General features: G+C 44.5%; 1 protein-coding gene across 1 annotated transcript; it reads left to right on the forward strand.

Annotated features, from left to right (window-relative positions):
* On the forward strand, positions 1–26,333 carry LOC309564650 (extracellular calcium-sensing receptor-like; the record flags this gene model as incomplete). Its single annotated transcript, XM_082269314.1, has 4 exons — positions 1–76; positions 482–495; positions 21,496–22,284; positions 26,202–26,333. The coding sequence occupies 4 exons, from the start codon at positions 1–3 to the stop codon at positions 26,331–26,333; spliced, it is 1,011 nt and encodes a 336-aa protein (XP_082125440.1).
* Positions 26,334–27,205: the final 872 nt, after the last annotated feature.

A 27,205-nucleotide genomic window follows, 5' to 3' on the forward strand; every position in this document is an offset into this window, starting at 1 on the left:
ATGGTTGGAGTACAGAAGAAGAGGATGCTTTACAAAGATACTTTGCTCAAAGGACACTTTGTGAAGATCCTGTCAGGTCAGTGGGCCAGTTAAAAGAACTTTGTGTGAGTTGCTACCTTGGGAAAAGCAGGTAGAGGCTCAGTGTCTCTTCTGAGAGGGGATGTCAGAGTAAAGAACCCCTTGAAGAGTTTGGCAAAACTGACAAGTTGGACAAGTTGCTCGGGCTCCAGCAAAATAGCTTGTGACAGAAGATGTGTTGCCTCTGTGTTACAGAAGGAGAGGACACTGTGAACACCAGTCAGGTGGACTCTGCATTTCTTCATTCTGAACTTGTGGGTCTGACTATAATAAGAGAGAGAGTCATTGCCCTGGTATCGGAGAGGGACGGTGCCTATTATTTAGTCAATATGATTCTCAATAGGAAACAATGGTAATGTGTTAGATAGTCAGCTTGGCAGGGTCTGTTTGTTGTCTATTACAGGTACCCAACAGAACGTAGAGTCAAGCAAGCCCTTAGGGGGCCTGGAGTGATGAAGATCTCTACAAGAATGTCTTAGTTAAAGATAATTTTAGTGAGAAGGTCGCCTCTGAGGAGAGGAGTCTCACTGTGAATAGGTCACAATGTACTACTTGTGCCTAACTTTAATTTCCTTTGCAGGCTTGCTTAGGACTTCTGGGTCTGAAGAGGCCCTCCATTGCTCAATGTAAATTCTTATACAATGTAGATTTTGTATTCAGTTAGCCAGATAGGGTAATGTCTTTACCTGTCAAGCAGATTTTTGTTTGGCGGGGGGTGCATTGATTTAAATGCACCTTGTGTATGTACAAAAATGTTTGAATATTTGTACAGCAGAGTCATATATTTTTCCACGTAATTCATTGTATCCACTGGCCACATATGGGGTATTCAGCATGGCCCTGTACATATGTTACTTCTCTTTTCCCCTTTTCTAAGATTGTGGGCTACTCCGTGAAAATTTTGTGCAAATAATTTTTGTAGGTGTGGCTGCCCAGAGCCAGTGAGGACATGGCTTGTTTTGGTGGGGGGTGAGTGTAGCATCTTCCTAGGTAGGTGCTAGTGAGAGAAGTATAGTTTTGAGCTCTGTCTGCTTACCAGAGGGGCTGCAGGTGAATCTATACTGTTCTCTGCCTACCAAAAAGCAGGATCTGTTAGTGAGGTCTGCTCATTGTGTTCAGTATGCGATTCAATCAGCCTGGAGAGTGTTTTATGCTTGTCCAATAGGGAGGCATGTTGGACAGTGGTAGGAAACCTGAAGAATGGGTGCGTAGGCTTTTTATACAGTCCTGATAATTGGCAGTGGGCAGGTCGCTTTGGTGCATTCTGGGTTACCGTATTAAAGCCAAGGGCACATGTGCTGAGGGGTCTTTCGTTGGAGGGTGGAGTCCCGGAGGGAGGGGGCGGCTACCTCCTTCTCTGTAGAGGTGCCAAGCAGATGCTGGAGGTCGTCCTGAGGGCCAGAGGTGCGGTTAAGAGAAGCTAAACCCAGAGGTCCTGGGAAGCTGACTGAGAGGGGAGACACTGGAGACCCTTTGACTGCAGTATTATGAGTAAGGGGATTTGTGTCAAGGGGCCTGGCCTGAGGGGGGCCACCCCTGCTTATAGGATAGTCAGAGGAGGGGTGTCAGCAGAGAGAAAGAGGATACTAGGGAGAGTGTCCTGAAGATAAGAGATTGTCCACCAAGTTGTCTTGAAGAAACCAAGAGACTTAATTCTTATTCATCCAAAGTGGCGGGATGAATTAACAGCCTGGCTGTTCCACATTTAAAAGCGAAGTAGAGAAGATAGAAGTCCTCAAATAATGTGAATAGTTAATTGAAGTATCCTACTTTTTATTATTATTGAAGTGTGAGCCAAGATGAAATAAGAAATTGCATTTGCTCATAGTGATGTGTTGGTAACTAGTGTTGAGCGAACACGGACTGTATTATTCGGGTCCGTAGCGGATAATTGGATTTTTGCAACCCGGACACGGACCCGAAAACTTTACTGTATGTTCGGGTTTAAAATCCGTGTTCGGTCATTTTATTTCCTGTTTTGTATGTAATGGCGCGCTTTTAATGGCGGGCTTTCAACAGCCAATCAACAAGTGTTTAACTGGTGTGCCTTAAGCCATCCCAGCCATGCCTACTAATGTATTAGTAGCTGTGATTGGCCAGCTGAAGCATGTGACCCAGGTCTTTATAAGCTCGAGAGACACAGCGCGGTGCGTCAGTCTGCTGTAGTGTAGGGAGAGAGCACACATCATAACGGTGCTATCTGCTGGATTAGGGACAGACAGGGAAAAACAACATTGTGCCCGAAAAGAATGCAGGGACAGGTCGGAGTGTAGGCAGGGACAGATAGGAGACACAGGACAGAACAATCGTCCGTTAGCGATCTACATCGATTTTGCTGCGTGGGGGGTGGTGCAGTGAACGATCTTTTTGCCCTTACTTGAGCCCACTGAGGAGGAGGAGGAGGGAGAAAAAAATATATTTTTATCAGTCTGTTGTGTGCAGCGTTCAGCTATATTTTACTACAGATTGCTGTTCTAATCTGCTATTTAAAAAAGTTAAAGGGGAATTTTTTTTTTTTTCCCTTCATAGCCTGCTGCTGAGCTGACCGTGACATAAAACATAAGACACTGCTGTGTTCACATATGCTATTGAAAAATCACCAATTTTTATATACTTTTTTCTATTCCACTATTCAATATACAGGCATACCCCGTTTTAAGTACACTCACTTTACGTACACTCGCGAGTACGGACACAGCCTGGTCAGCTTGGCATGGCATTACTCCCAGTTTTTAACATTGGCGTCTATGGGAAATCTTGGTCAGCTTGACATGGCACTGCTCCCAAACCATAAGTGACAGGGATGCCAAACTTGGGGAGCAATGTGAGGGGACCCAGGACTACAACATGTCCTATTTGTGGCCAGCCAGCTTGCCTAGGAAATGAAAAAAGGTATTGCTTCACTTTAAGTAAATTTTCGTTTTACATACATGCTCTGGTCCCATTGTGTACTTAAAAGCGGGGTATGCCTGTACACCCTTTTGGGTTAAAAAAAATTAAATTGTGGCATAGTCTGTACTAATCTGCTATTTAAAAATTACAAATTTAAAGGGGATTTTTTTTTTTTTCCCCTTCATAGCCTGCTGCTGACCGTGACTTAAAACATAAGACACTGCTGTGTTCACATGTGCTATTAAAAAATCACCAATTTTATATACTTTTTTCTATTCCGCTATTCAATATACACCCTTTTGGGGTAGAAAAAATTAAATTGCGCATAGTCTGTATCGGTTCGTGTGAGATACACCTTCCAAATTTTTGGGGCGCATCTTCCACCGCTGAGGATTGCAGGGTGCTTCAGTTTGCCTCCTGTTCCGAACTCCTCCTACTCCTCATCCAGCCTTTAGGGTACAACAAATTGTAATTGGGGCCTAGTCTGGGTTTGTACGTGTGAGATAAACCTTTTTATATCATATTTTCTATTCCGCTATTCAATCTACACCCTTTTGGGGTCAAAAAAATTAAATTGCGGCATAGTCTGTATCGGTACGTGTGAGATACACCTTTTAAATTTGTTTGGCGCATCTCCTTTCACCACCGAGGATTGCAGGGCACTTCAGTTTGCCTCCTGTTCCTAACTCCTCCTACTCCTCTCCCTCATCCTCTAACGCCTCCTCATCCGGTCAGCGTAACACCTTCACCACAAACTTCAGCACAGCCAGGGGTAAACGACAGCAGGCAGTTTTAAAACTTGCCTGTTTGGGTGAAAAATCCCACACCGCGCAGGAGTTGTGGAGGAGCATGGAACAGCAGACCAATGAGTTGTTGGTGCCAGCGAGCCTCTAGCCCGGCCTGGTGGTGTGCAATAATGGGCGAAATCTCATAGCAGCTCTGGGCCTAGCTGGTTTGACGCACATCCCTTGCCTGGCGCATGTGCTGAATTTGGTGGTGCAGAGGTTCCTTCAAAATTACCCCGATATGTCAGAGCTGCTGCAGAAAGTGCGGGCCGTCTGTGCGCACTTTCGGCGTTCTCACCCTGCTTCTGCTCGCCTGTCAGCGCTGCAGCGTAACTTCGGCTTTCCCGCTCACCGCCTTATATGTGACGTGCCCACAAGGTGGAACTCCACCCTGCACATGCTGGCAAGACTGTGCGAGCAGCAGCAGGCCATAGCGGAGGTTCAGCTGCAGCACACACGCGTGAGTCGCTCTGCAGAACAGCACCACTTCACCAATAACTGGGCTTCCATGCGAGACCTGTGTGCCTTGTTGCGCTGTTTCGAGTACTCCACCAACATGGACAGTGCCTATGGCGCCGTTCTCAGCGTTACTATCCCACTTGTATACCTTTTTGAAAAATTGCTGGATGATGGATGAGGATGAGGAGGAGGAGAAGGAGATGGAACCATGTTCACAGCAGGGTGGCACCCAGGCCAGCTCGTGGCCATCACTGGTGCGTGGCTGGGGGTATACAGAGGACACAAACGATACACCTTCCACAGAGGGCAGCCTTTCGTTGCCTCTGGGCAGCCTGGCACACATGAGCGATTACATGCTGCAATGTCTGCGCAATGACCGCCAAGTTGCCCACATTCTAACTTGTGCTGATTAAGGATGATCGAACTTTTGAAAAGTTCGGTTCGGCCAGAACATCCGAACTTCCCGAAAGTTCGGCCCGGATTTCAGAACCCCATTGAAATCAATGGGACCCGAACTTCGGTATTTAAAAAACACAATTTTTAAGCCCTAAAACCCAATAAACGCCCCTAAAAAGTGCCCAGGGTTCTGGGTCATGCCCCATTAACTATTAATCACACAAAAAAAAAGTTCTTAAAAATTGTCATTTTTGATAAAAAAGCCAATTATTGAAAAAATTAAAAAAAAAAAAAGAGAGATTTTTTGATTTACTTTGGATTTAGTATCTGGGGGGGTCTAAAAGGTGTGCATGTGAAGTTTCAGCTCTGTAGCATGTCCAGAACCACGTAAAAAAAAAAAGATAATTTTTCAGTAGAACAGGGATGTGGGTCGGGACCCTCCTTTAACTTTAACACCTATATGATCTTTTTTTCTGGTTCTGGACATGCTACAGAGCTGAAACTTCACAGGTACACCTTTTAGAACCCCCAGACACAAAATCACACACAAAAAAAGTTCTTAAAAATTGTCATTTTTGATAAAAAAGCCAATTATTGAAAAAATAAAAAAAATTAAAAAAAAAGAGATTTTTTGATTTTTACTTTGGATTTCAGATCTGAGGGGTCTAAATGTGTGCATGTGAAGTTTCAGCTCTGTAGCATGTCCAGAACCATGAAAAAAAAGATTGTTTGTATTAGAAAACTTTCAGCACAGGAGGTTGGCTTCTCTGCTGTAACACCTTGCCGGTTTAATAGAAGGCATTTTTTGGGGTTCTTTGCAGTCAGGAAAAACATCTGAACTTGTGTATAGTGGTACTGTGCACAAGTTCTGATGTTTTGGCTGCCTCCAAAAACCCCCCAAAAATGCCAGCAAAAACACACCTGGGCATTTTTTTTTTTTGACGCTAGCGTTTTTTTTTTTTGGCATTTTTTGGGGTTCTTTTGAGGCAGGCAAAACATCTGAATTTGTGTATAGTGGTGTATATACACACATCCATATATTTTATATACACACCTAGACATATATAGGTGTGATAGTAGCAGAAATATATGCTTGCGCTAATGAAATCATTTACAGTAATATATTTCTGCTACTATCACACCTATATATGTCTAGGTGTGTATATAAATATATCTATGTGTGTATATATACCACTATACACAAGTTCAGATGTTTTGCCTTCCTCAAAAGAACCCCAAAAAATGCCAAAAAAAAAACGCTAGCGTCAAAAAAAAAATGCCCAGGTGTGTTTTTGCTGGCATTTTTTGGGGGTTTTTGGAGGCAGGCAAAACATCAGAACTTGTGCACAGTACCACTATACACAAGTTCAGATGTTTTTCCTGACTGCAAAGAACCCAAAAAAATGCCTTCTATTAAACCGGCAAGGTGTTACAGCAGAGAAGCCAACTACCTGTCCTGAAAGTTTTCTAATACAAACAATCTTTTTTTTCTGGTTCTGGACATGCTACAGAGCTGAAACTTCACATGTACACCTTTTAGACCCCCCAGATCTGAAATCCAAAGTAAAAATAAAAATTTTTTTTTTTTTCAATAATTGGCTTTTTTATCAAAAATGACAATTTTTAAGAACTTTTTTTGTGTGATTTGTGTCTGGGGGGTCTAAAAGGTGTACCTGTGAAGTTTCAGCTCTGTAGCATGTCCAGAACCATAAAAAAAAAAAAGGATTGTATGTATTAGAAAACTTTCAGCTCAAGGGGTTAGCTTCTCTCCACACCTTGCCGGTTTCAAAGCAGGCATTTTTTTGGGTTCTTTGCAGTGAGGAAAAACATCTGAACTTGTGTATAGTGGTACTGTGCACAAGTTCAGATGTTTTGCCTGCCTCCAAAACCCCCCAAAAAATGCCAGCAAAAACACACCTGGGCATTTTTTTTTTTGACGCTAGCGTTTTTTAGGCATTTTTTTGGGTTCTTTTGAGGCAGGCAAAACATCTGAACATGTGTATAGGGGGTATATATACACACATATATGTCTGAATATATACCCCTAGACATATATAGGTGTGATAGTAGCAGAAATATATTACTGTAAATGATTTTATTAGCACAAGCATTTATTTCTGCTACTATCACACCTATATATGTCTAGGGGTATATATTCAGACATATATGTCTATATATACCCCCTATACACATGTTCAGATGTCATGTCTGATATCAAACATGTCCTCAAAAAGGCACTGGCAGTGGCAGCCCCTGCAGCATAAAAAATGCTTGGCTGGTGAGAAGCCATATGCCTGTCCCGAAGCTATTCAGAGAAATGATCATTTCTCTATAGCGGTCACCCTGCTATGGAAGGGTTTGGTCACCCTGCCATAGCAGTCACTGCCAGTTAACCCTACACTACACTACGGTCACCCTGACACTTCACACTTTCCCTACAGAAACTAAATTTTTGAAGCTAATTTAAGTGTAAAGGAGCACTCTAACTACACTAGATGTCCCTTTCCTCACACTAATAAATAGCTAAATGACACTTTTAAAGTAAAATGAACAGAACTGCTCCCACTCTCTTCCATGTCCAGTATAACAATGCTAGGAATATGGTGGGGTCGATTTTTTATACTGGGGGGCGTATTCACTAATGATTGGTCTAGGGACCCCCTAGTCACTCCAATCACATTCCTAGCATTCTTCTGCCCCCTCAATTGGCTTTTGCTAATGGTTCTGGTCCAATTACGGGCTTTTAAAGCCCATTTCCTGAAGCATTGCATTTTGGGCGGTTCTGGTTGCCGAATTCCGAACTTTTTGGGCAAAAAGTTCTAAATTCGGCCGAACCTCGAACACCCATTGTTCGGGCCGAACCGATGGTGGACCCGAACCGTTCGATCATCCCTAGTGCTGATTACTGGTTGGCAAGTCTCCTGACCGGGACATAGGGTTTCCATGATCTGCCTAGCCAGAAGGCCTGGCAGAACCCCATTCTTCATGGTAGCCGAAGCCACCTCGAATACTAGGTCAGGGGTGCTCTCCCGAAGAGAGACCCCCCCCAGGAGGAAGGAACCTGAGGGCCACACATCAAACCTTCCAAGCCCCCATCACTCCAGAAGGTTTCCATAGCCGCCACCCAATCTTGGTCAGGCAGAATGACATCACAGCGCCCCCACTGTATAACTTATAACAACTGATACTACACTTGATCTTAGCCAAAAGGTCGAGAAGCGATGCTGGTGGAATTCCCATATGACAGCAGGGGCACATTGAAAGCACAAGGCAAAGGCAGAGAAGGAGTAGGTCGCCAACGCACCCAGGGCACCGCCGGCACCTCAGAGAGCAGGGTTAGCATGTATGAAATGTGGAAAAGGTTTGTCGGCACGCCACAAAAACCAGGACCACCAGCCGTTTTTTTTTTTATAAGCCCGTGGTGTGTGAACACACTCAGACTATCACCCGGCGGGTGCATAAAAAAGTACACAGGGTGTACACATGGTCCTCCTCCTCCCAAAAGAGGAAGGACCCTGACCCTGATCCTCCGGGGCGCAAGGCTGCTGACAGGGACTGGTGTACTTACACTGGCAAAGTACTAGGTGGGTGAACCAAGCCAAAAGGCCATATCCATACCCCCCCAAGACGTTCAGGGACAGTCCCAAGTACCTACACCCTACTAATCAGATTATGTGTGCAAATAAAGTGTACCGCCACATTACAAAAAGACAAATGTGAAACACACAAACAATAAAGAGTGGGGGAAAGGGAGGTGGGGAAGTGCAAGCCCAAAGCTTTAATGAAAGGACAAAAACACACAAGGGAGAGTTGGGGAAGGGGAAATCGCTAGACCTCCTCTTCCTCCATGAGATCCATTAGGTTATAGTCTCTGAGCAGACTATGGACCAGTCTGCGACAGTCCTCAATGGGCATCCTCTCTCGCTGGTAGATAAAGCACTTTTTGGCGCACCATAAAGCGTCCTTAAAGGAACACAGAACCTGCCAGGCGTTGTCAATGTCCTCTTGGGAAAAAGTTCCACCAAATAATCCATTTAGCACACCAAAGTGTGTGATGGAAGTCTGTGGTACAAAGTCCTTAAGTTCAGGTTCCAAGGCCCTAAACAGGCTCTGTGCAAAGGGGCACTCCCAGAAAACCTGCAAAGCAGTTTCCTCCTGGATGAACTATTCCTCTATTCAATATACACCCATGCGGGTGAAAATAATTCAATTGCGGCCTAGTCTGTACGTGTGAGATATACCCTTTTATATACTTTTGTTCTATTCCACTATTCAATATACATCCATGCAGGTGACAAAAATTAAATTGCGGCATAGTCTGTATGTGTACGTGTGAGATACACCCTTTCAATTTGTTTGGCGCATCTCCTTCCACCACCGAGGATTGCAGGGCGCTTCAGTTTGCCTCCTGTTCCTAACTCCTCCTACTCCGCTTCCTCATCCTCTACCGCCTCCTCATCCGGTCAGCGTAACACCTTCACCACCAACTTCAGCACAGCCAGGGGTAAACGACAGCAGGCAGTTTTAAAACTTGCCTGTTTGGGGGAAAAATCCCACACCGCGCATGAGTTGTGGAGGAGCAGGAACAGCAGACCGATGAGTTGTTGGTGCCAGCGAGCCTCAAGCCCGGCATGGTGGTGTGCGATAACGGGCGAAATCTCATAGCAGCTCTGGGCCTAGCCGGTTTGATGCACATCCCTTGCCTGGCGCATGTGCTGAATTTGGTGGTGCAGAGGTTCCTTCAAAATTACCCCGATATGTCAGAGCTGCTGCAGAAAGTACAGGCCGTCTGTGCGCACTTTTGGCGTTCTCACCCTGCTGCTGCTCGCCTGTCAGCGCTGCAGCGTAACTTCGGCCTTCCCGCTCACCGCCTCATATGTGATGTGCCCACAAGGTGGAACTCCACCTTGCACATGCTGGAAAGATTGTGCGAGCAGCAGCAGACCATAGTGGAGTTTCAGCTGCAGCACGCACGCGTGAGTCGCTCTGCAGAACAGCACCACTTCACCACCAATAACTGGGCCTCCATGCGAGACCTGTGTGCTTTGTTGCACTGTTTTGTGTACTCCACCAACATGGCCAGTGCCGATGACGCCGATGTCAGCTTAACTATCCCACTTCCATGCCTCCTTGAAAAAACGCATCGGGCGCTGATGGAAGAGGATGTGGCACAGGAGGAGGAGGATGAAGAGGTAACATTTCCAAGGCTTTCAGGGCAGTCATTTGCAAGTGGCTCCGAGGGTGGGTTCCTGCACCCACAAACGCCAGGTACACAATTGTCCAGCAGGGGCACAGTTCTGGAGGATGAGGAGGAGGAGATGGAACCATGTTCACAGCAGGGTGGCACCCAGGCCAGCTCATGGCCATCACTGGTGCGTGGCTGGGGGATACAGAAGACACAGACGATACACCTCCCACAGAGGACAGCCTTTTGTTGCCTCTGGGCAGCCTGGCACACATGAGCGATTACATGCTGCAGTGTCTCCACAATGACCACCGAGTTGCCCACATTCTAACTTGTGCTGATTACTGGGTGGCCACGCTGCTGGATCCCCATTACAAGGACAACGTACTGTCCTTAATTCACTCACTGGAGCGTGATCGCAAGATGCGCGAGTACAAGCGCACGCTGGTAGATGCGGTGCTGCTGGCATTCCCACCTGACAGCGGGGCCACAGTGGAAGCACAAGGCAGAGGAGGAGGAGGAGGAAGAGGTCGCCAACGCAACCAGGGCACCACCAGCACCTCAGAAGGCAGGGTTAGCATGGCCGAAATCTGGAAAAGCTTTGTCAGCACGCCACAACAAACAGCAGCACCAGCAGCTCATATGGAACGTCTTAGCAGGAGGCAGCATTTCACCAACATGGTGGAGCAGTATGTGTGCACACGCCTACATCTAGTGAATGACGGGTCTGCCCCCTTCAACTTCTGGGTCTCCAAATTGGGCTCATGGTCTGAGCTTGCCCTTTACGCCTTGGAGGTGCTGGCGTGCCCTGCAGCCAGTGTATTATCTGAACGTGTATTTAGCACGGCTGGGGGCATTATCACAGACAAGCGCAGCCGCCTGTCCAGAGACAATGTGGACAATCTCACGTTCATGAAAATGAACCAGGCATGGATCCCACAGAACTTTTCCGTACCTTGTGCAGAATAGAGATGGATACCGACCTTACCCAGCCATTGTTATATTTTTGATCTTTCTCACTCTTTTGGGGTGTACCCTAATTTAAAATGACTGAAAAAAAGCAGTGTTGGCTACCTCGTCCCCCTCCACCGCTGCTTCCACCTACACAGCCACATCCACCGCCACATCCCCCGCCACCTCAACCTCCCTCTTACTCCATATGGGCCGCGTCCTTCACAGATGAAGACTTTTTTTTTTTATTTTTCTGGGTTTTTTTTGTTGTTTTAAGTTATTTCCCTATCCACATTTGTTTGCAGAGCACTTGCCGTGCTCTTAACTACATTTTGCTGCCATTTGCAGCACTCTAGCCCTTTCCATTGTTTTTTTAGAGCCATTATAGTGCCTGAAAGTTCTGGTCCCCATTGACTTCAATGGGGTTCGGTGTCCTGGGAAAAGTTCGGAAAAAGTCCGGGACACGGACCCGGACTTTTTTTTTCAAGTTCGGCCGAACCCGCATCCAAGTGTCCGCTCAACTCTATTGGTAACCAAAAACACCACCATCAGACCACAAAAAGGACTACACCACTGCCTGCAGAACACTGCGGCCAAATCCTACCTCCTCCTGGGTCCCAACATCCACTCTTTAGAAACGAGTGAACGTATGCACCGATAACCATGTTGCGGCCTTGCAAATCTGAGCTATAGAGGCTTGATGGCAAAGTGCCCAGGAGGCACCTACTCCTCTGGTAGAATGTGCCTTTACAGGAAAAGGTGGAACCTTCCCTTTTAAATCATACGCCTGGGTAATAACCTGGCAAATCCAATAAGAAATCATAGACTCAGATGCTGCCAACCCTTTCCTGGGCCCTTCTGGCAGCACAAACAAGAGATTGGTCTTACGAATCTGAGCTGATCTTTCCAAGTAAATTTTAAGTGCATGTATTACATCAAGAGAATGCAATAACTTTTCCTATTCTGAGTGAGGATCTGGAAAAAAGGAAGGTAGTATAATACCCTGATTCAAATGAAAAGCGGAAACCACCTTGGGCAAAACATCTGGGTGTGGAGATAGAATCAAGAAAGGCTCTTTACAGGAAAGAGCTGCTAGTTCCAATAGCCTTCTAGCCAAAGTTATTGCAATCAAAAAAGCCAGTTTCCTGGTCAGAGGAACCAGAGGAGCTTGCCCCATGGGCTCAAAAGGCTATTTTTGTAAAACTGCCAGCAGCAAATTTAGATCCCAAGGTCATAATGGTAGATTCACTGGTGGAAGCATATGTAACATTCCCCGGATGAAGGTTTGCACCAAAGAATGTGAGGCGATCAGTTCTTGAAAGAAAGCAGATAAGGCTGAAATTTGCCCCTTTATAGTGCTCAAGGCTAATTTCATATCTACGCCTGCTTGAAGGAAAGCTAGAATTCTCCCGATTATATATTTGCGGGGATGCGATTTCCTGGCTTCACACCAGGTAATGTAGGATTTTCAGACCCTATAATAAATGTTTCTAGAGACTGGTTCCTAGCATTTATCAGGGTAGAAACTGCAGGGCCAGATACTCCCCGCTCCTTCAAGATTAAGGCCTCAATAGCCAAGCTGTCAAATTTAGAGACTATAAAGCAGGGTGGAATATCGGACTTTAAGAGAGAAGGTTCGGACACAGTGGAAGGGCCCAAGGCCTTGTCACTGCCAACCTCTGGATTTGTGCATACCAAACCCTCCTCGGCCATGCCGGAGCTACCAGAATTACTGGTTTCTCCTCTAGCTGGATTCTGCGTAACAGACACAGTATCAGCTGTACCAGAGGAAAGGCATAGGGAATTCTTCTCCCAAGGAGTCACCAAAGCATCCACCCTGACTGCTAGTGGATCCCTGGTCCTGGACACAAATCTCTTCAACTTGTTGTTGATCCTGGATGCCAAAAGATCTACATCTGGGACCCTCCCCCCCCCTCCCCAGTGTAGGCAGATTGATTGAAAAATCTGTTGACAACTCAGAAAAACTGCCTGCAAGTTCTCTATTCTTGGAATAAAAACTGCTGTCAGGCATGGCACAAACTTCTCTCCCCGGGCCAGGATGACATCCACCTCTTTATGGGCTGACTGGCTCTTTGTGCCTCCTTGATGGTTGATATAAGTCACAGCCATGGGATTGCAACTCTAAAAAGAAAAAATACAGAGGGCGCACCAACCTAGTGCATTACCTTTGCAACAATTTATTTAAATTAAAACATATACATCATAGTCTCCACTTTGGCATAATCTGCTTGGTGAAAACAGTAGTGGGATGAAAACCTCCAAATAGCTTACGCGTTTCAGGGGTGTCCCCCCTTCCCTGGCAGGGTGACCTCAAAGTCTGGGCATCCAGTATTTCAAAGCCTGACTGACTGCTCAGATTTCCAGAATGTTGATGGGGAGATCTCTCGCTACCCAAGACAATTTCCACTGGACAGTGGCTTCCTCCAGAACCTCTCCCCAGCCGGAGAGACTTGCATCTTTAGTCACCACTTTCCAGGACACTGAAAGAAAGCATTTCCCCTTCTCTAAATCTCTGGTCAACAACCACCAATTCTATCTCTCATGTGGTACCAGAGACATGGACCAATCCGAAGACTGAACCTTTCCAGTCCATGAGACAGAATGTTGTTCTGCAAGGGTCTGGCATGGAATTGAGCATAGGGTATTGCCTCAAATGCAGACACCATCTTCCCCAATAATTTCATGCAAAGATGTACAGAAGGATATCTCAGCCTTACTACAGACCGGACCAGATCCTTCAGGTCTGTGACCTTTCTTTTGGCAAGAATACCTTTTGCCTGTACTGTGTCCACAAGGAATCCCAAATATTCCAGACACTGGATCAGCTGTAATGCTGACTTTGCCAAGTTCAGAATCCAACCCAGGCATTCTAGGAACTGTACTGTCTGGTGGATATTTTGGCTTAGAGCCAAAGCCGATTGATCTATAAATAATAGATGGTCCAGATATGCTATTACTGCTTTCCCGTGGGACCTTAGAACAGCCAATACTGGAGCTAGGATCTTTGTGAACACTTTTGGAGCAGTGGCTAACCCAAAGGGCAGGACCACAAACTGAAAATGACAGTTTTCCACTGCAAAGCCTAAAAACCTTTGATGAGCCTGGAATATAGGCACGTGAAATATGCATCCTTGATGTCTATGGATACTAGAAATTCCTCTACTTGTAGGGAGGCCATGACTGAATTGAGTGTACGAAAGTACGATTGTTTAGAAACTGGTTTAGAGCTTTGAGATCCAGAATAGGTCTCAAATCCCCATTTAGTTTGGGGATTATGAACAGGTTTCAGTAAAAACCTCTGAACCTTTTGTTCTCCGGAAACCTTCGTTATCACTCTTTGGGCCCTCAGCTGGTCCAAAACCAGGAAGAGATATCCTATTTTTAGGGGATCTGTCAATATACTTGACCTTACAAACCGAGGATGTGGGAATACCCGGAATTACATTCTGTACCTCTGCGAGATGGTGGAGCTAATCCAGATGTGCTGGATCATTTCCACCCAAATCTTTTAGAACCTAAGCAGCCTTCTCCCCACCCAAGTTAGGGGGGGGCGCACCTTCACAAGCTAGGCTTGAAGGAAGATTTGGCTGATCTCTGGGCCCAGGACTTTTTTTGTCCCTGCCCTGAATGCTTGGTTCCAGACCCAGATGTCCGAGGCCGTCGCCACCATCTGGAATTAGAAGCACTGGTAGTATGAGTGCTGGGGATCTTAAGAGGGATGCTTGCTCTTCCATTTTACAGATAGCAACATACTCTCCCCCCCCTGAAATCTTTTGGATATACTTATCTAGATCGTCACCAAAAAGGCATTCTCCATGAAAAGGGAAGCCAGCCAGCAACCTTTTACATGGTAATTCCACAGACCAGCTCTTTAACCAAAGGATTCTGAGCATATGCACTGTCATCAGAGCAACCCGTGACATTTGCCGTATGGAATTCGTAAGAGCAGACCTGACAGATCTTCAACAGACTCTCCTTGAGAAGTAACTGTCTTGGACACTCGCTTCATATGGTCTTTTAAACACTGACAAACTCCTATGGCCACTACTGCTGGTTGTATCACAGATTCTGCAACAGCAAAGGAGGCTTTCAATAAATTCAAACTTTTTATCTGCTGCCATCAGAGCAGAGTAGAGGGATGACAGGAGGGGTAGAAGAGGACAAGGCAAAGAGGCTGGTCCCGGGCTGGAGCACCCCAATAGATACGCCCCGTTGCGTGATGTTGGGGAAACCAGTCAGGGACCAGCATTGCTGAAGCAAAGTGATGCCCCTAGCTGCCAGGGGAAGAACTCCTCCAGTGAGGCCGGGAGAAAGGGAAAGGAAAGACAGGTGCTGGTGGTAGGGGACTCCATTATTAGAAGGACAGACCGTGTAATCTGCCACAAAGACCGTGTGCGCCGAACAGTCTGTTGTTTATGGGGCGCTCGGGCTCGGCACGTCGCGGATCAGGGTGGACAGATTACTGGGTGGGGCTGGGGAAGACCCAGCTGTCATGGTACACGTGGGTACCAATGACATAGGCAGAGGAAGATGGAGAGTCCTAAATGATTTCAGGGACTTAGGGGCTAGGTTGAGGACTAGGACCTCCAAGGTAGTATTTTCAGAAATACTACCTGTACCTCGAGCCATACCAGAGAGGCAGCGGGAGATTAGGGAAGTTAACAAGTGTCTGAGGAGCTGGTGTAGTAAGGAGGGTTTCGGGTTCCTGGAGAGCTGGGCCGAATTCTCAGTCGGCCACCGGCTCTTTGGTAGGGACGGATTGCACCTAAATGGGGAGGGTGCTACCGTACTGGGTGAGAAGATGGCCCGAAAAGTTAGAGGGGGCTTTTAAACTAGGTGATGTGGGGGAGGGTACAGATGTAGAATTAGCCAGTGGAAAGCAAGATTCAGAGGGCAGAAATGGGGACATTAGTGGTAGGGTGTTCAGAGCTCCTAAACCCAGGGGGGGGGGGGTATTGGAAAAAATCAAGATAGCAGCCTAAAAACATCAAATGAGGATATATGTAACCGGTCAAAATTAAGAGGCTTGTATACAATGCCAGAAGCCTGGCTAACAAGATGGGAGAGCTGGAGCTGCTGATGTTTGAGGAGGACTTAGATTTTGTGGGGATTACAGAGACTTGGTTTGACAGCTCTCATGACTGGATGGCGACCATTCAGGGGTATTCCCTTTATAGCAGAGATAGAGAAGGTAAAAAAGGGGGAGGGGTATGTCTGTATATTAAGAACAGTGTACAGGTAAATATGAGGGATGATATTAATAATGTAGCTATGGACGAGGCAGAATCCCTATGGGTAGAACTTCAAAGGGAAGGCACTGTGGGGAAGGTAATATTGGGCGTATGCTATAGGCCCACCAACCCATATCCCATACAGTATATGGGATCAACCCGGCGCCCTGTCTGAGAAGCATTGAGGGTACGCACTAACTGTAGGTGTGGCCTAGGTCACAATGCGCGGTTGGACCCCTACACAGAAGGGGTCTCAGCCAAAACAAAGATATATCTCTTGATTAGGTATACCGGGGGCCGGGTGGGGGGGGGGCTGGGTTGGCAGGCATGGGAGGAAATCAGGGTAAGTAGGAAAGGGTCGTGGGGGGGAGGTAATAGCAGGTGCCCGGAGAGAGCCTCGAACCCCCCTGGGTCACAGGTGGAAAAAGGGGGCCGGTAATGAGGACGTTAAATTAGGTGAGTACAAGGCTGTCGTCAAGACCTGGTGGCAGGCAATGGTCAATACAGGGCCTCCAGAGCTGTTCATAGGGGGTCAGTTTATCCAACAAAATTGCTTCCGTTTTAGCATGTACTGTAGCATGGCTTGGGTAACCCTGTGCAGCATAGCCAGATGGCAGAGCGTGGGGGTTTTCCATGCTTTTGCGATGGTTTGCAGTCGTGACATACAGGTAGAGTTTGAATTGACGATGGGTGAGGTTAGGTGGCTTGCGATTCAGGAGAGCAGAGGTCGGGTCAGGGGCAAGAGAGATGCCAAACATGGTAGACAGGGTAACGGATACTTTGGACCAGAAGGCTCGCACCACAGAGCATTCCCACCAGATATGTGTGTGGGTACCTGGGGATTTGCACCCCCGGAAACAACGAGGGGAGTACTGAGGTACGTATTTAGAGGGGGGACTTTAATTATCCAGCTATAGACTGGGCAGAAGGAACCCTGCATTTAGCCAAGGCTCGGCAGTTCCTAAATGTTTTGCAGGACAATTTCATGGGTCAGATGGTGAATGCACCGACAAACAATGCGGTACTTGACCTACTTATTACCAACAATACAGACCTGCTCATGGATATAGAAATACGGGACAACTTAGGAAACAGTGACCATAGGTCAATTAGTTTCAGTATTAATTATAGTAATAGAAAACACAAGGGCAATATAAGGACACTGAATTTCAAAAGAGCCAATTTCCCAAAACTGCGCTCTCTGCTAGAAAATATCAAATGGGATAGAACCCTTGGAACAAAGAACACGGAGGAAAAATGGGAGTGCTTCAAAAGCATACTTAACAAAGTGATTGACCAGTGCATTCCAACGGGAAATAAATTTAAAAGAGCAAAACTAAACCCTGGGTGGCTAAACTCCAACATAAAAATGCATATTAATGCTAAAGGAAAGGCCTTCAAAAAATACAAGACTGAGGGGGTCATTGGCAATGAAATGTAAAGACGAAATCAGGGCGGCTAAAATAGAACACGAGAGACATATAGCTGAAGAGAGTAAAAAGAACCCCAAGAAATTCTTTAAGTATATAAACAGTAAGAAAACGAGGCCAGAACACATTGGCCCCATAAAAGACGATAAGGGAGTTTTGGCCACAGAGGACAGGCAAAAGGCAGTAGTGTTAAATAATTTCTTCTCTTCAGTCTTCACAAAAGAATTGGGGGGCTACACTAACCCAGCTTGTAAGGCTAAACTAAACAACACACCTCAGGAAAAACCGCCATGGCTAACAGAAGATAGACTTGGAACTAAACTAGAGAAACTTAACATAAATAAATCACCGGGACCGGATGGCTTGCACCCGAGGGTTCTTAAAGAGCTCAGCCAGGTGATTGCCAGACCATTATTCTTGATCTTTAAGGATAGTCTACAGACGGGTATGGTGCTAGCTGATTGGAAAAAAGCCAACGTGGTACCAATATTTAAAAACGTGGGCCGAGATATATCCCGGGTAACTATAGGCTGGTCAGCCTAACATCAAAAGTCTGCAAGATTTTGGAGGGGATGTTAAGGGACCGCATACAAGACTTTAGTAATGAAAACAATATTATTAGTAGTAATCAGCATGGATTCATGAAAAATCATTCTTGCCAAACCTAACCTTCTATGATGAAGTGAGCTGCCACCTAGATAAAGGTAAGCCTGTTGATGTGGTGTACCTGGACTTCGCAAAGGCCTTTGACACCGTTCCCCACAAACGCTTACTGTTCAAACTAAGGAAGGTAGATATGAAACATAAGGTGAGTACCTGGATAGAGAACTGGCTCCAGGGGAGGTGGTGATTAATGGGGAGTACTCAGATTGGGCGGGTGTGGAAAGCGGGGTCCCCCAGGATTCTGTACTGGGGCCAATCCTGTTTAATTTATTCATAAATGATCTAGAGGAGGGGATATCGAGTAAAATCTCAGTATACTCAGTAGATATCTCAGTAGCCAATATCTTCAGGGCAGGATGTGAAAACCTTACAAGCGGACCTGAACAAAATTATGGGGTGGGCAACTACATGGCAGATGAGGTTTAATGTTGAAAAATGTAAAGTAATGCACCTGGGTGCCAGAAACCAGAAAGCAAGCTACTCACTAGGGGGGGAACCTCTGGGTGAGTCTAGGATGGAAAAGGACCTGGGGGTACTGGTAGACAACAGGCTTGGCAGTGGCATGCAATGCCAAGCCGCTGCAAGCAAAGCCAACAGAATTCTGGGATGTATAAAAAAGGGGATTCATTCCAGAAATAAAGAGATTATTCTCCCACTCTACAAGACTCCTGTTCCGGCCACATCTGGAGTATTCCATCCAGTTCTGGGCACCGGTCCTCAGGAAGGATGTGCTGGAACTGGGGAAAGTCCAGAGAAGGGCAACAAAAATAATTAGGGGAATGGAGGACATCAGCTACGAGGAAAGACTACAAGCACTGAACTTATTCTCTCTGGAGAAGAGACGATTGAGGGGGGGATATGATATCAATGTACAAATATTGTACTGGCAACCCTAGCATATGGAAAAACCTATTCAGAGAAAGGGAATACAATAAGACACGTGGCCACTCACTAAAACTAGAGGAAAGGTGGTTTAACCTTAAAATACACAGGAGGTTATTCACTGTGAGAGCAGTAAGGATGTGGAATTCTCTTCTGCAAACAGTCGTATCAGCAGGGAGCATTGATAGTTTAAAAAAACTATTAGATGGGCACCTTAAAGACCACAACATAGAGGGGTATACAATGTACGGTTAACAGCAAACACACACACACATCATAGGTTGAACTGGATGGACTGATGTCTTTTTTTTTCAACCTCACTAACTATGTAACTATGTAACTATGGATCTTTAAAAAGTTGAGCAGTATCCACAGGGCAGTTTGAACTTTTGTTAACCGAAGAAATGGCAGGATCCGCAGTAGGTACTGTATATTCCATTTCTTAGTAAACATTTCCTCTATAGGATATAATAGAGAAAACCTTTTAGATGGAACACAAATCCTATCAGGATGGTCCCAATCATTATACATTACTTTCTCCAAGAGCGGATGTATGGGAAATGTCTGAGGACTATGAGGAGGGCGTAATGAGCCTAGAGAGGAAAAAAGAGACTTCAGCCATCCCTAAGGGAGGAAATTTGTATCCAGACCAGGTCATTTCGGTAAGAGACTGAATAAACAATCTCTGGGCCTGAGAGGTAGATAGAGACTCCTCTGACCCTGACTCCCCAGAAGTGGAAACCTCAGATTAACCTTCTATAGGGTAATTTTCAACTACTTTTTCCACATCCTTTGCCCAATCCTGAACTGATTCAGGGGGTGGCTCAGGTGAGGGGGATCTATCACGTTTCCTCCCTTCTTGAGATGCAGCAATCATGTCAGCAATCTTACATTAAATGCTGGCTAAAGCCAATGCCAAATCATCCATAATGACATAGGTTGCGTCAGAAGAACCTGGAGTAGCTACTATGCCTGACAACCATAATGGCCCAGATTGGCTAGCCACCTCTGGCTCTTCAGGGGGAGTAGACACAGAGGAAGCATGGCTAGGATCTTAAAGGCCTAATGGTGGCATCACAGTGCCCCTTCCAGCGGTGCCCCCCCAGCCCTTTTTCGGGCAGAAATTGCTTTGTAGCAAGATAAACTTGAGGTACCAACTTCAGTGTACTCAAGGCTTGTGCCAAGCTTATCATACACAGCACTGATTAACCCAAAGATACAGGACCTGTTTGTGCCAGTAACATACAGTGACTCATGCAACCCAGCTGCTGCAGCTCTGAGTCCCCTCCAGCCTATGACAGAGACTTGCAGGTTGGAAACAGTTTGTTAAAAATTGTGCCGTTTCATGCTGTATAGCGCATGAACGGTGTGCTACATGGCGTTTGGGTGTGTGCTATTCACATTCAAACACACCCCCTGCGGCGTACGCCCGTTTTAAAAGGCACAGACACAATATTGAGGGAGAAGAGAAACACGCGGGCGCTTTCGCACCAAGGCGAAAACAACAACATGGGGTGAGAGCAGCTTAGGCCGAATTTGTTTGTCACAGCTGATACCTTTCAGGTGATCAGTACAAGGTGAAAACAGGGTGTCAAACAAACAAGCACAGAAATAATGCTTAACAAGATGTATTTTGCCTAGGCTTAACAACCATTGTCTCATGCAGAGACCCACATGGCACTTGGTTTCTGTTATCTCTGAAAGGGAACAGTGCATAAAATATTTACATCTGCTGTATGTGTAAATATTTTATTAAATATTAAATTGGACTTACCAGTCCTGCCGCAGGATTCTGTTTGAAACAGGAATCCAATCCATTTTTTCTGAACTTCAAGGACTGGGTACCTTTGTTTTTAGAGGGGTCACGGCCTTGGACCTGTAGAGCACCCTGCACAGAGCGCCTTTCAGGTTTGGTATTACAAAGGGTCCAGATCCCAGGTTCCAGCACCTAAAAAGGACAACATTACAGGAAAAACCTTGTATCTGCTTTCCCAAGGCTCAGGTTCCATCTTTTTAGTCTTCTGACTTTTTTAGATGGATCTGATAGCTAACCCCTTAGATTCAGTGATCTTTGATTGGGGTATGTAGCATATCATCTTTCTTCTTTAAAGAATATGTGGAGAGACTCTCCACTGTGACCATCACCTAACTAGACACTGGCAAAAAATCTGAGGTACTTCCTATGTGGGAGGGATTATATGGGGGGACATCCTTTCTGATTGGTGACCAGTGTCCTTCACCTGTTGGTGGCTATATAACCCATATGTTATGATTTTTTGGCTCTGTGTCCCGTAATGTACGAAAATAAATTATATTTACTCTTCCATCTTCATCTGGTTGGTCTGGTAAAATAAAAGCACCATTACAATCTTCTTATAGATCTATTATAGACAGCTCAGGTGACAACTTCTGTTTGTTGCTCTCTAAAAAAAAAAATGAAAACATTTTCTAAGGTTTTCTTCTATTCATTTAGATATTCAGAATTACACATTATTTATACAGACGGTTTTCTTTCTTCCTAGATTAGTTATGGAGCCAGAGACACTTTACTGAGTGATAGAAAGAAGTATCCAAACTTTTTCCGGACAGTTCCGGATGATGAGATGCAATATGTGGCCATAGCAAAGTTACTGGAAAGGATGAAGTGGAACTGGGTTGGGATCCTTACATCTGATGATGAATACGGAGAGAGGGAGATCCGACAACTCAGCAAACATTTATCTAATCATGGAATTTGTATTGAATTCAAGATTCTGATGTCTATAAAGAATTATAATAAAATTCCTCCAGAGCTGCAAACCTCAACTACGGAAGTTCTTATTATTTGTGGCTCAGTTAGTCTGACTTATTACAAGTTTTTGTATAATAATGTCCCTTATTTCACGGAGAAAACATTTATTCTACCTAATTCTTGGTCAATAACTGGCATACTTTTTTTTTATGTCAATAACTGCAGCTTGGTGTTCACATACCCCTATGTCTACATAACAGGATTGCAGGAATATTTTAATAGTTTTAACCCATCCAGCCACTTAAATGACCCCCTGATGGAGGATATTCTCATATTTCAATATAGATGCTTTTCAAAAAACCAAATGAAAAATGTCCTTATTCCACTCACAATTAGACGTCCTATTATGAACTGCAATTTGGAGACACTTCCTCCTGGTTTAGATTTTCCTGATGAGAAAACATCCTATAAAGTGTTTATCTCAGTCTACATTTTGGCTCAAGCATTACATGACATGGATTTCTCTTTTAAAATGAATTACAAAAAATCTGAAATAAATCCACACACACTAAAGTATAAGGTGAGAGGGTTCAATGAAAGGTTACTCGTATCTTCTTATACTCGGTCAGTTTAGTATTGGAACACAATGTGCCCAGACACGTCTTTCCACCACACAAACATCACCCCCAATTTAGGTTCATGTTTAGTTTAGAGGTGTTTAACCCTTTCAATGTTGGAGCTTTTTATTTTATTTTTTCATGTTTAAAAAATTTTAGGCCTGAAGATTATGTAAAACCCCCAAACAGTATATTTTATGAAAGCAGAGACCCTGGAGGAACAATGCTTGCTGTATCATATTTTTCTGTCATTGATACTAGTGCAATGGTTTACCAAATGCTATCTTTTGTTTTTAGTAAAAGATGCAATTTTAGTTCATTTTAGGGCATTCATATGTAATATATTACCCACTTATTTGATAAAATATAAAAGATGAGGTTGCACTGAGTAGATAGATACCCAGTATGTCAAGCCTTAAAATTTCCTGCACCTTTGAAATGATGACATAATTTAGGACCTTAAACTTTCCATAGGTAATACTTTAAAGGCTAAATTCACCTTTTGGAACATGTTACATGGCACATCCGTATTAGGGGTGTAACATGTTCCAGCACATGTTCCCCCCCCCCCCCCAGTGGGTAGGGTTCCCCCCTGTAACCATTGCCATATTTAAAGTCAGCTCAGGCTCCATGCAAATCTGTGAATGGATAAACTACCTGTTTACTAAAGTCCTATCTGCCATCGTAGAGTTGTAGTATCAATGGACTGTGATTGTGCTGATCAGTGCACTCGTAGTCCATTCACAAGTCTTCCAGCTTTCTAACAAAAATCCTGTACAGATGTATGGACAGAAAGCTGAAGGACTTGTCTGCAGGAGCCTGACATTGCACCCACAATCCACTCATACCAGATAACTTGTTCCCCTCCAGCATGCGTGCTTATATAGAACATATGTAGCACAATTAGAGCTTTTGTGCGCAGGTGCCCCTCCATCTGTGTTCATTTCTGTATGTGTGTGTGTATGTGGGGGGGGGGGGGGGTGTAGGTGCTTGGATGTAACTTTATTTTCTTACACTGTCATTTTTATCACACGAGGACAAAATGTCTCCTTTGTAATGCTTTTTTTGGACAGGTTTCCTTTAACCACTTGACCTCCAGAAGATTTACTCCTTCATGACCGGGCCATTTTGTTGCTTTTTGGCACTGCGTTATTTTAACTGACAATTGCGCAGTCGTGCAACTCTGTACCCAAATGACATTTACATCATGTTTTTCGTACAAATAGAGCTTATTTTTGGTGGTAATTAAATATTTTTCCCTGTTCATTTTGTTGGTAAAAACTCCCAATAGGCGTATATTGATTGGTTTATGCAAAAGTTATAAAAATGATGAAATGTATACTGGAATTTTAAATTTTTTTAATACTAGGAATGGCGGTGATCACTTATAGCGGACCTGTGATAGTATGGCGGGCAGTCTGACACTAACTGACACTTTCTGGGAACCTGTGACACTAATACTGTGATCAGTGCTAAAAATATACACTGTCTTTCTTTTCTAGGAATTTTATTGGGATTTACAAATAGATAAAATAAAACAACATAACATGTGTAACCAAGTACATAGCTTCCAATACTGAGTAGGAACTTTGCATGAAATAAGTAACTTATCGTGTCTTAAGTCTTGTTTCTATCCATGTCATAGGCAAATAAAGTAGCTGACTTAGAGGAGTAAGGGGACACAGAGAATGATACACAAGATGTCCATTAACAATATCTATGAGTACCTTGGAGTTCTTCCTAATTAGCCATGTCTTATTATGGGAGTAGCTTGCTATTACCGTATCCCAAGGCAGTGTTCGATATGTAGATGGCTATATGATGTTTAGAAGATAAGTAGCTATGAAAATAATAGGGGAGAGAGTTAGGGGGGAATGTGAAGAGAAATGGAGAAGGTAAAGGGTGTGTAAGAGAGGTCCAGAGACTGTAGGGTAGGGGATGAGCATGTTAAGCTAGACAAGCTAAGGCATGTTTACATATAGAAGGGGGAGGACAGAGTGCCATATCATTTCTGTCTGCTTTGCGGTCAAGACAGGTCATGAGTTTGAGTTGTTGGTGGTTGGGTGTCCAGGTGTTGTTTGTGATGTAGTTTTCAGAAAATCCTGGAAATTGATCCAGCATGCCCATGTACGGGTACATTTAGATGGGTTATCGCGAGTGACACTTATCAGTTCTTCCATTTCAGCTGTTTGTCTGACATGGTAGTACCAATCATGTATTGTAGGGGGAGTGGTGGTGCCCCATTTAGTGGGGATACACCATCTGGCCGCGTTGACTAACAATTTGTAGTAAATTGATTTTGGGGGAGGGGTATGATGAAGCTAGTACTGAGCTGGAGTTAAGTCAAGTGTAAAAGTGGTTATCTTGGATAGGTCATCATGCACCGGTCCAGAATGCCTGCAGTTCTGACCAGAACCACCAGATGTATAGCAAAGTACAAGGTTCGGATCCGCATCTCAAACATAAGGGGAATATTCAAGCGTGAAACTTTGTGGAGGGGCATGGGTGTCCTATACCACCCTGAGAGTATTTTATATCCTAACTCCTGTACTGTGACATTCACTGATCCCTTGAGTGTATGAGTGAGAATGCTATCCCACTCGCCAATAGTGAGATTGTCTAGCTGTCTTTCCCAGGTCTAGAACATTTTGTTGGCTTTAGAGCAAATAGCTTCAAATGATGTGTGCAGGCGATACCAGCCAGAGGGAGATCTTGGGTGGTTAAAGTGTCTTAGTTGGACCGAAGTCCAGAAAGGGAAGGTGGAGTTACTCTTGGCCTGTAGTGCCTCATAGGATAGAAAAGAGCCCCTGTGGAAAAAGTACTCTGCGGAAACCTGTTTATAAAGGGCAAATGTCCCTTAGGAAATGGTTGGACATACCTGGAGAGAAGTATGGGTTATGTCGAAGAGTGGTAGGCGGGCCTGGGAGAGAAGAGAGATTGTATGGTTTACAAGCTGCTTGCAAGCATTGCAAAGAAGACCCTACCATCAGGTGGTCTTTGTATTCTGTAGGTGTATGTTTTATGGGTAACCAAGATATCACAGAGTTTGGCTGCTCTAGCTGGACCCATGCTTTAACATTTCAATGGGAGTACCAGTCTAAAATCCTTGCTAAATGGCATGCCATGTAATATTTGTGGATGTCAGGCAATCCTATGTCCCCCTTCATTTTTGGGAGAGTAAGTATGTCACAGAGTCTAGGGCATTATGCCCCCAGATTAATAGAGTCCTTTAAGCCGTTTCTGTAGATTACCTTGGATGTTCCTTAGTATGGGGAAGTAATTTCAATGTATAAAGGTCAGATAAGGATTTTGGGAGCTGAATCCCGAAGTAGGTGATCGACTGCTTTGCCATATAAAGGGTCATTAAGACTTATAGGAGGTCACTTTGTGAATTGGCAGCGTTACATTGGGGACAAAAGATTTTTAAAAAATTGATCTGTAAGTTAGAGAGAGTGTTATAATGTGAAAAGTCCTTCAGTAAGTTAGGGATAGTGGATTGTGACTCAGACAAGAACAGCAGAATGTCATCCGTGAATGCTGCTATTTTATAAGTGCGTCCCGTGACCTCAGTGCCATTAATGTTGTAATTAGCTCTGAGAAATAAGTAGTTCAGTCTGGAGTGGTGATTGTGCGGGGTAGAGAAAAAAGTGTAGTGGTGAGTGTTGGAATAAAGAGTATGCCATGTATCATGGAGTAAAAGATCCTGTAGAAGATTTACCTTTCGTAAGGCTCTATATGGTAGAGATGATGTACCTGTAGATGTGTCAAAAATAAGTTGTAGTGTTCTGTTGAAATCTCCACCCAGTATTAGGATGCCTGATTGAAAGGTGGTGAGCTGGCTCACTACTGAGTTAAGAAAGGAGACCTGTTTCTCATTTAGGCGGTACAATTTTGCCAGTGTGACTGGTCTGTTGACAAAAAGGAACCTGCCATTGTGATCTGTAAGAACATCTGTAATGGAAACAGGAGAGCATTTGGAGATGAGGATGGACACCCCCATGGTTTTTGCTAGACTGTTGGTGGTATGATGAACTACTGGAAAATGATGGTTTTTGGATTTTGGATCTTGGACTCAAAGTGAGTTTCTTGAATAGTTGGCTGCCCCTACCACCAGCTGTCAGCTTGTTACTATTTGACCTTATACAGATTACTGTTTCTTGAGACAAACTCAGGCTAGCATAGCAAGTACATCTTTGGGACCCTCTCAGTCATAGGCGGGAATACCTACCTTTCCTATATACTGATCCTCCTCGTATACATCCCCCCAACAGAGGACTATTCTACTCTGCAATTGGTTCTCTATATAGACATTCCAAGCATTGCTCCAACTTTTACAACTAGAAAGCAAAAGTTCCCCTAGACGCAGGACTTTTTAGGCAAAGGACCATCAGGATAGTAATGAGAGTATATGCACAATTGTAAAAAAGTAATTGTATCAATTTATTCAAGTGTGGAGAGAAAATTATATTAAATAACATATAATGTGAGTTAAAAACAATACTATATATGTGGTATCCTGTCAGGCTGCCCGCGCTGCCGCAGTGTGTAGTGTTATTGAGCGGACGAGGAGACAGGGAGAGGCACGCGTGTGAGGCAGGGAGAGAGTAGTTTTTATTTTGGAGTTTTTTTTTAGCAGTGTAGGGAAGGAGAGGAATGTGTTTCAGGCAGGGAGAGATTTGTTTCTTTACATCAGATATCAGTGAGAGTATTGCTCATCGGTCAGTTGTGTACATGCTATAAGCAGCACAGATCATCCATCTATAGGATTATAGATTATATATCATAGGTACAAAGGCGCTGGTAATCTTAATATATCACGTGTTATAAAAATTAATAGGTGATTTAAAGTGTAATATATGTGATTAAAAATTGCTACAAAGGGGG

This window comes from Pelophylax lessonae (genome assembly GCF_965119305.1).
Source record: "Pelophylax lessonae genome assembly, chromosome: 1".
In the NCBI taxonomy this organism is placed as follows: domain Eukaryota; kingdom Metazoa; phylum Chordata; class Amphibia; order Anura; family Ranidae; genus Pelophylax; species Pelophylax lessonae.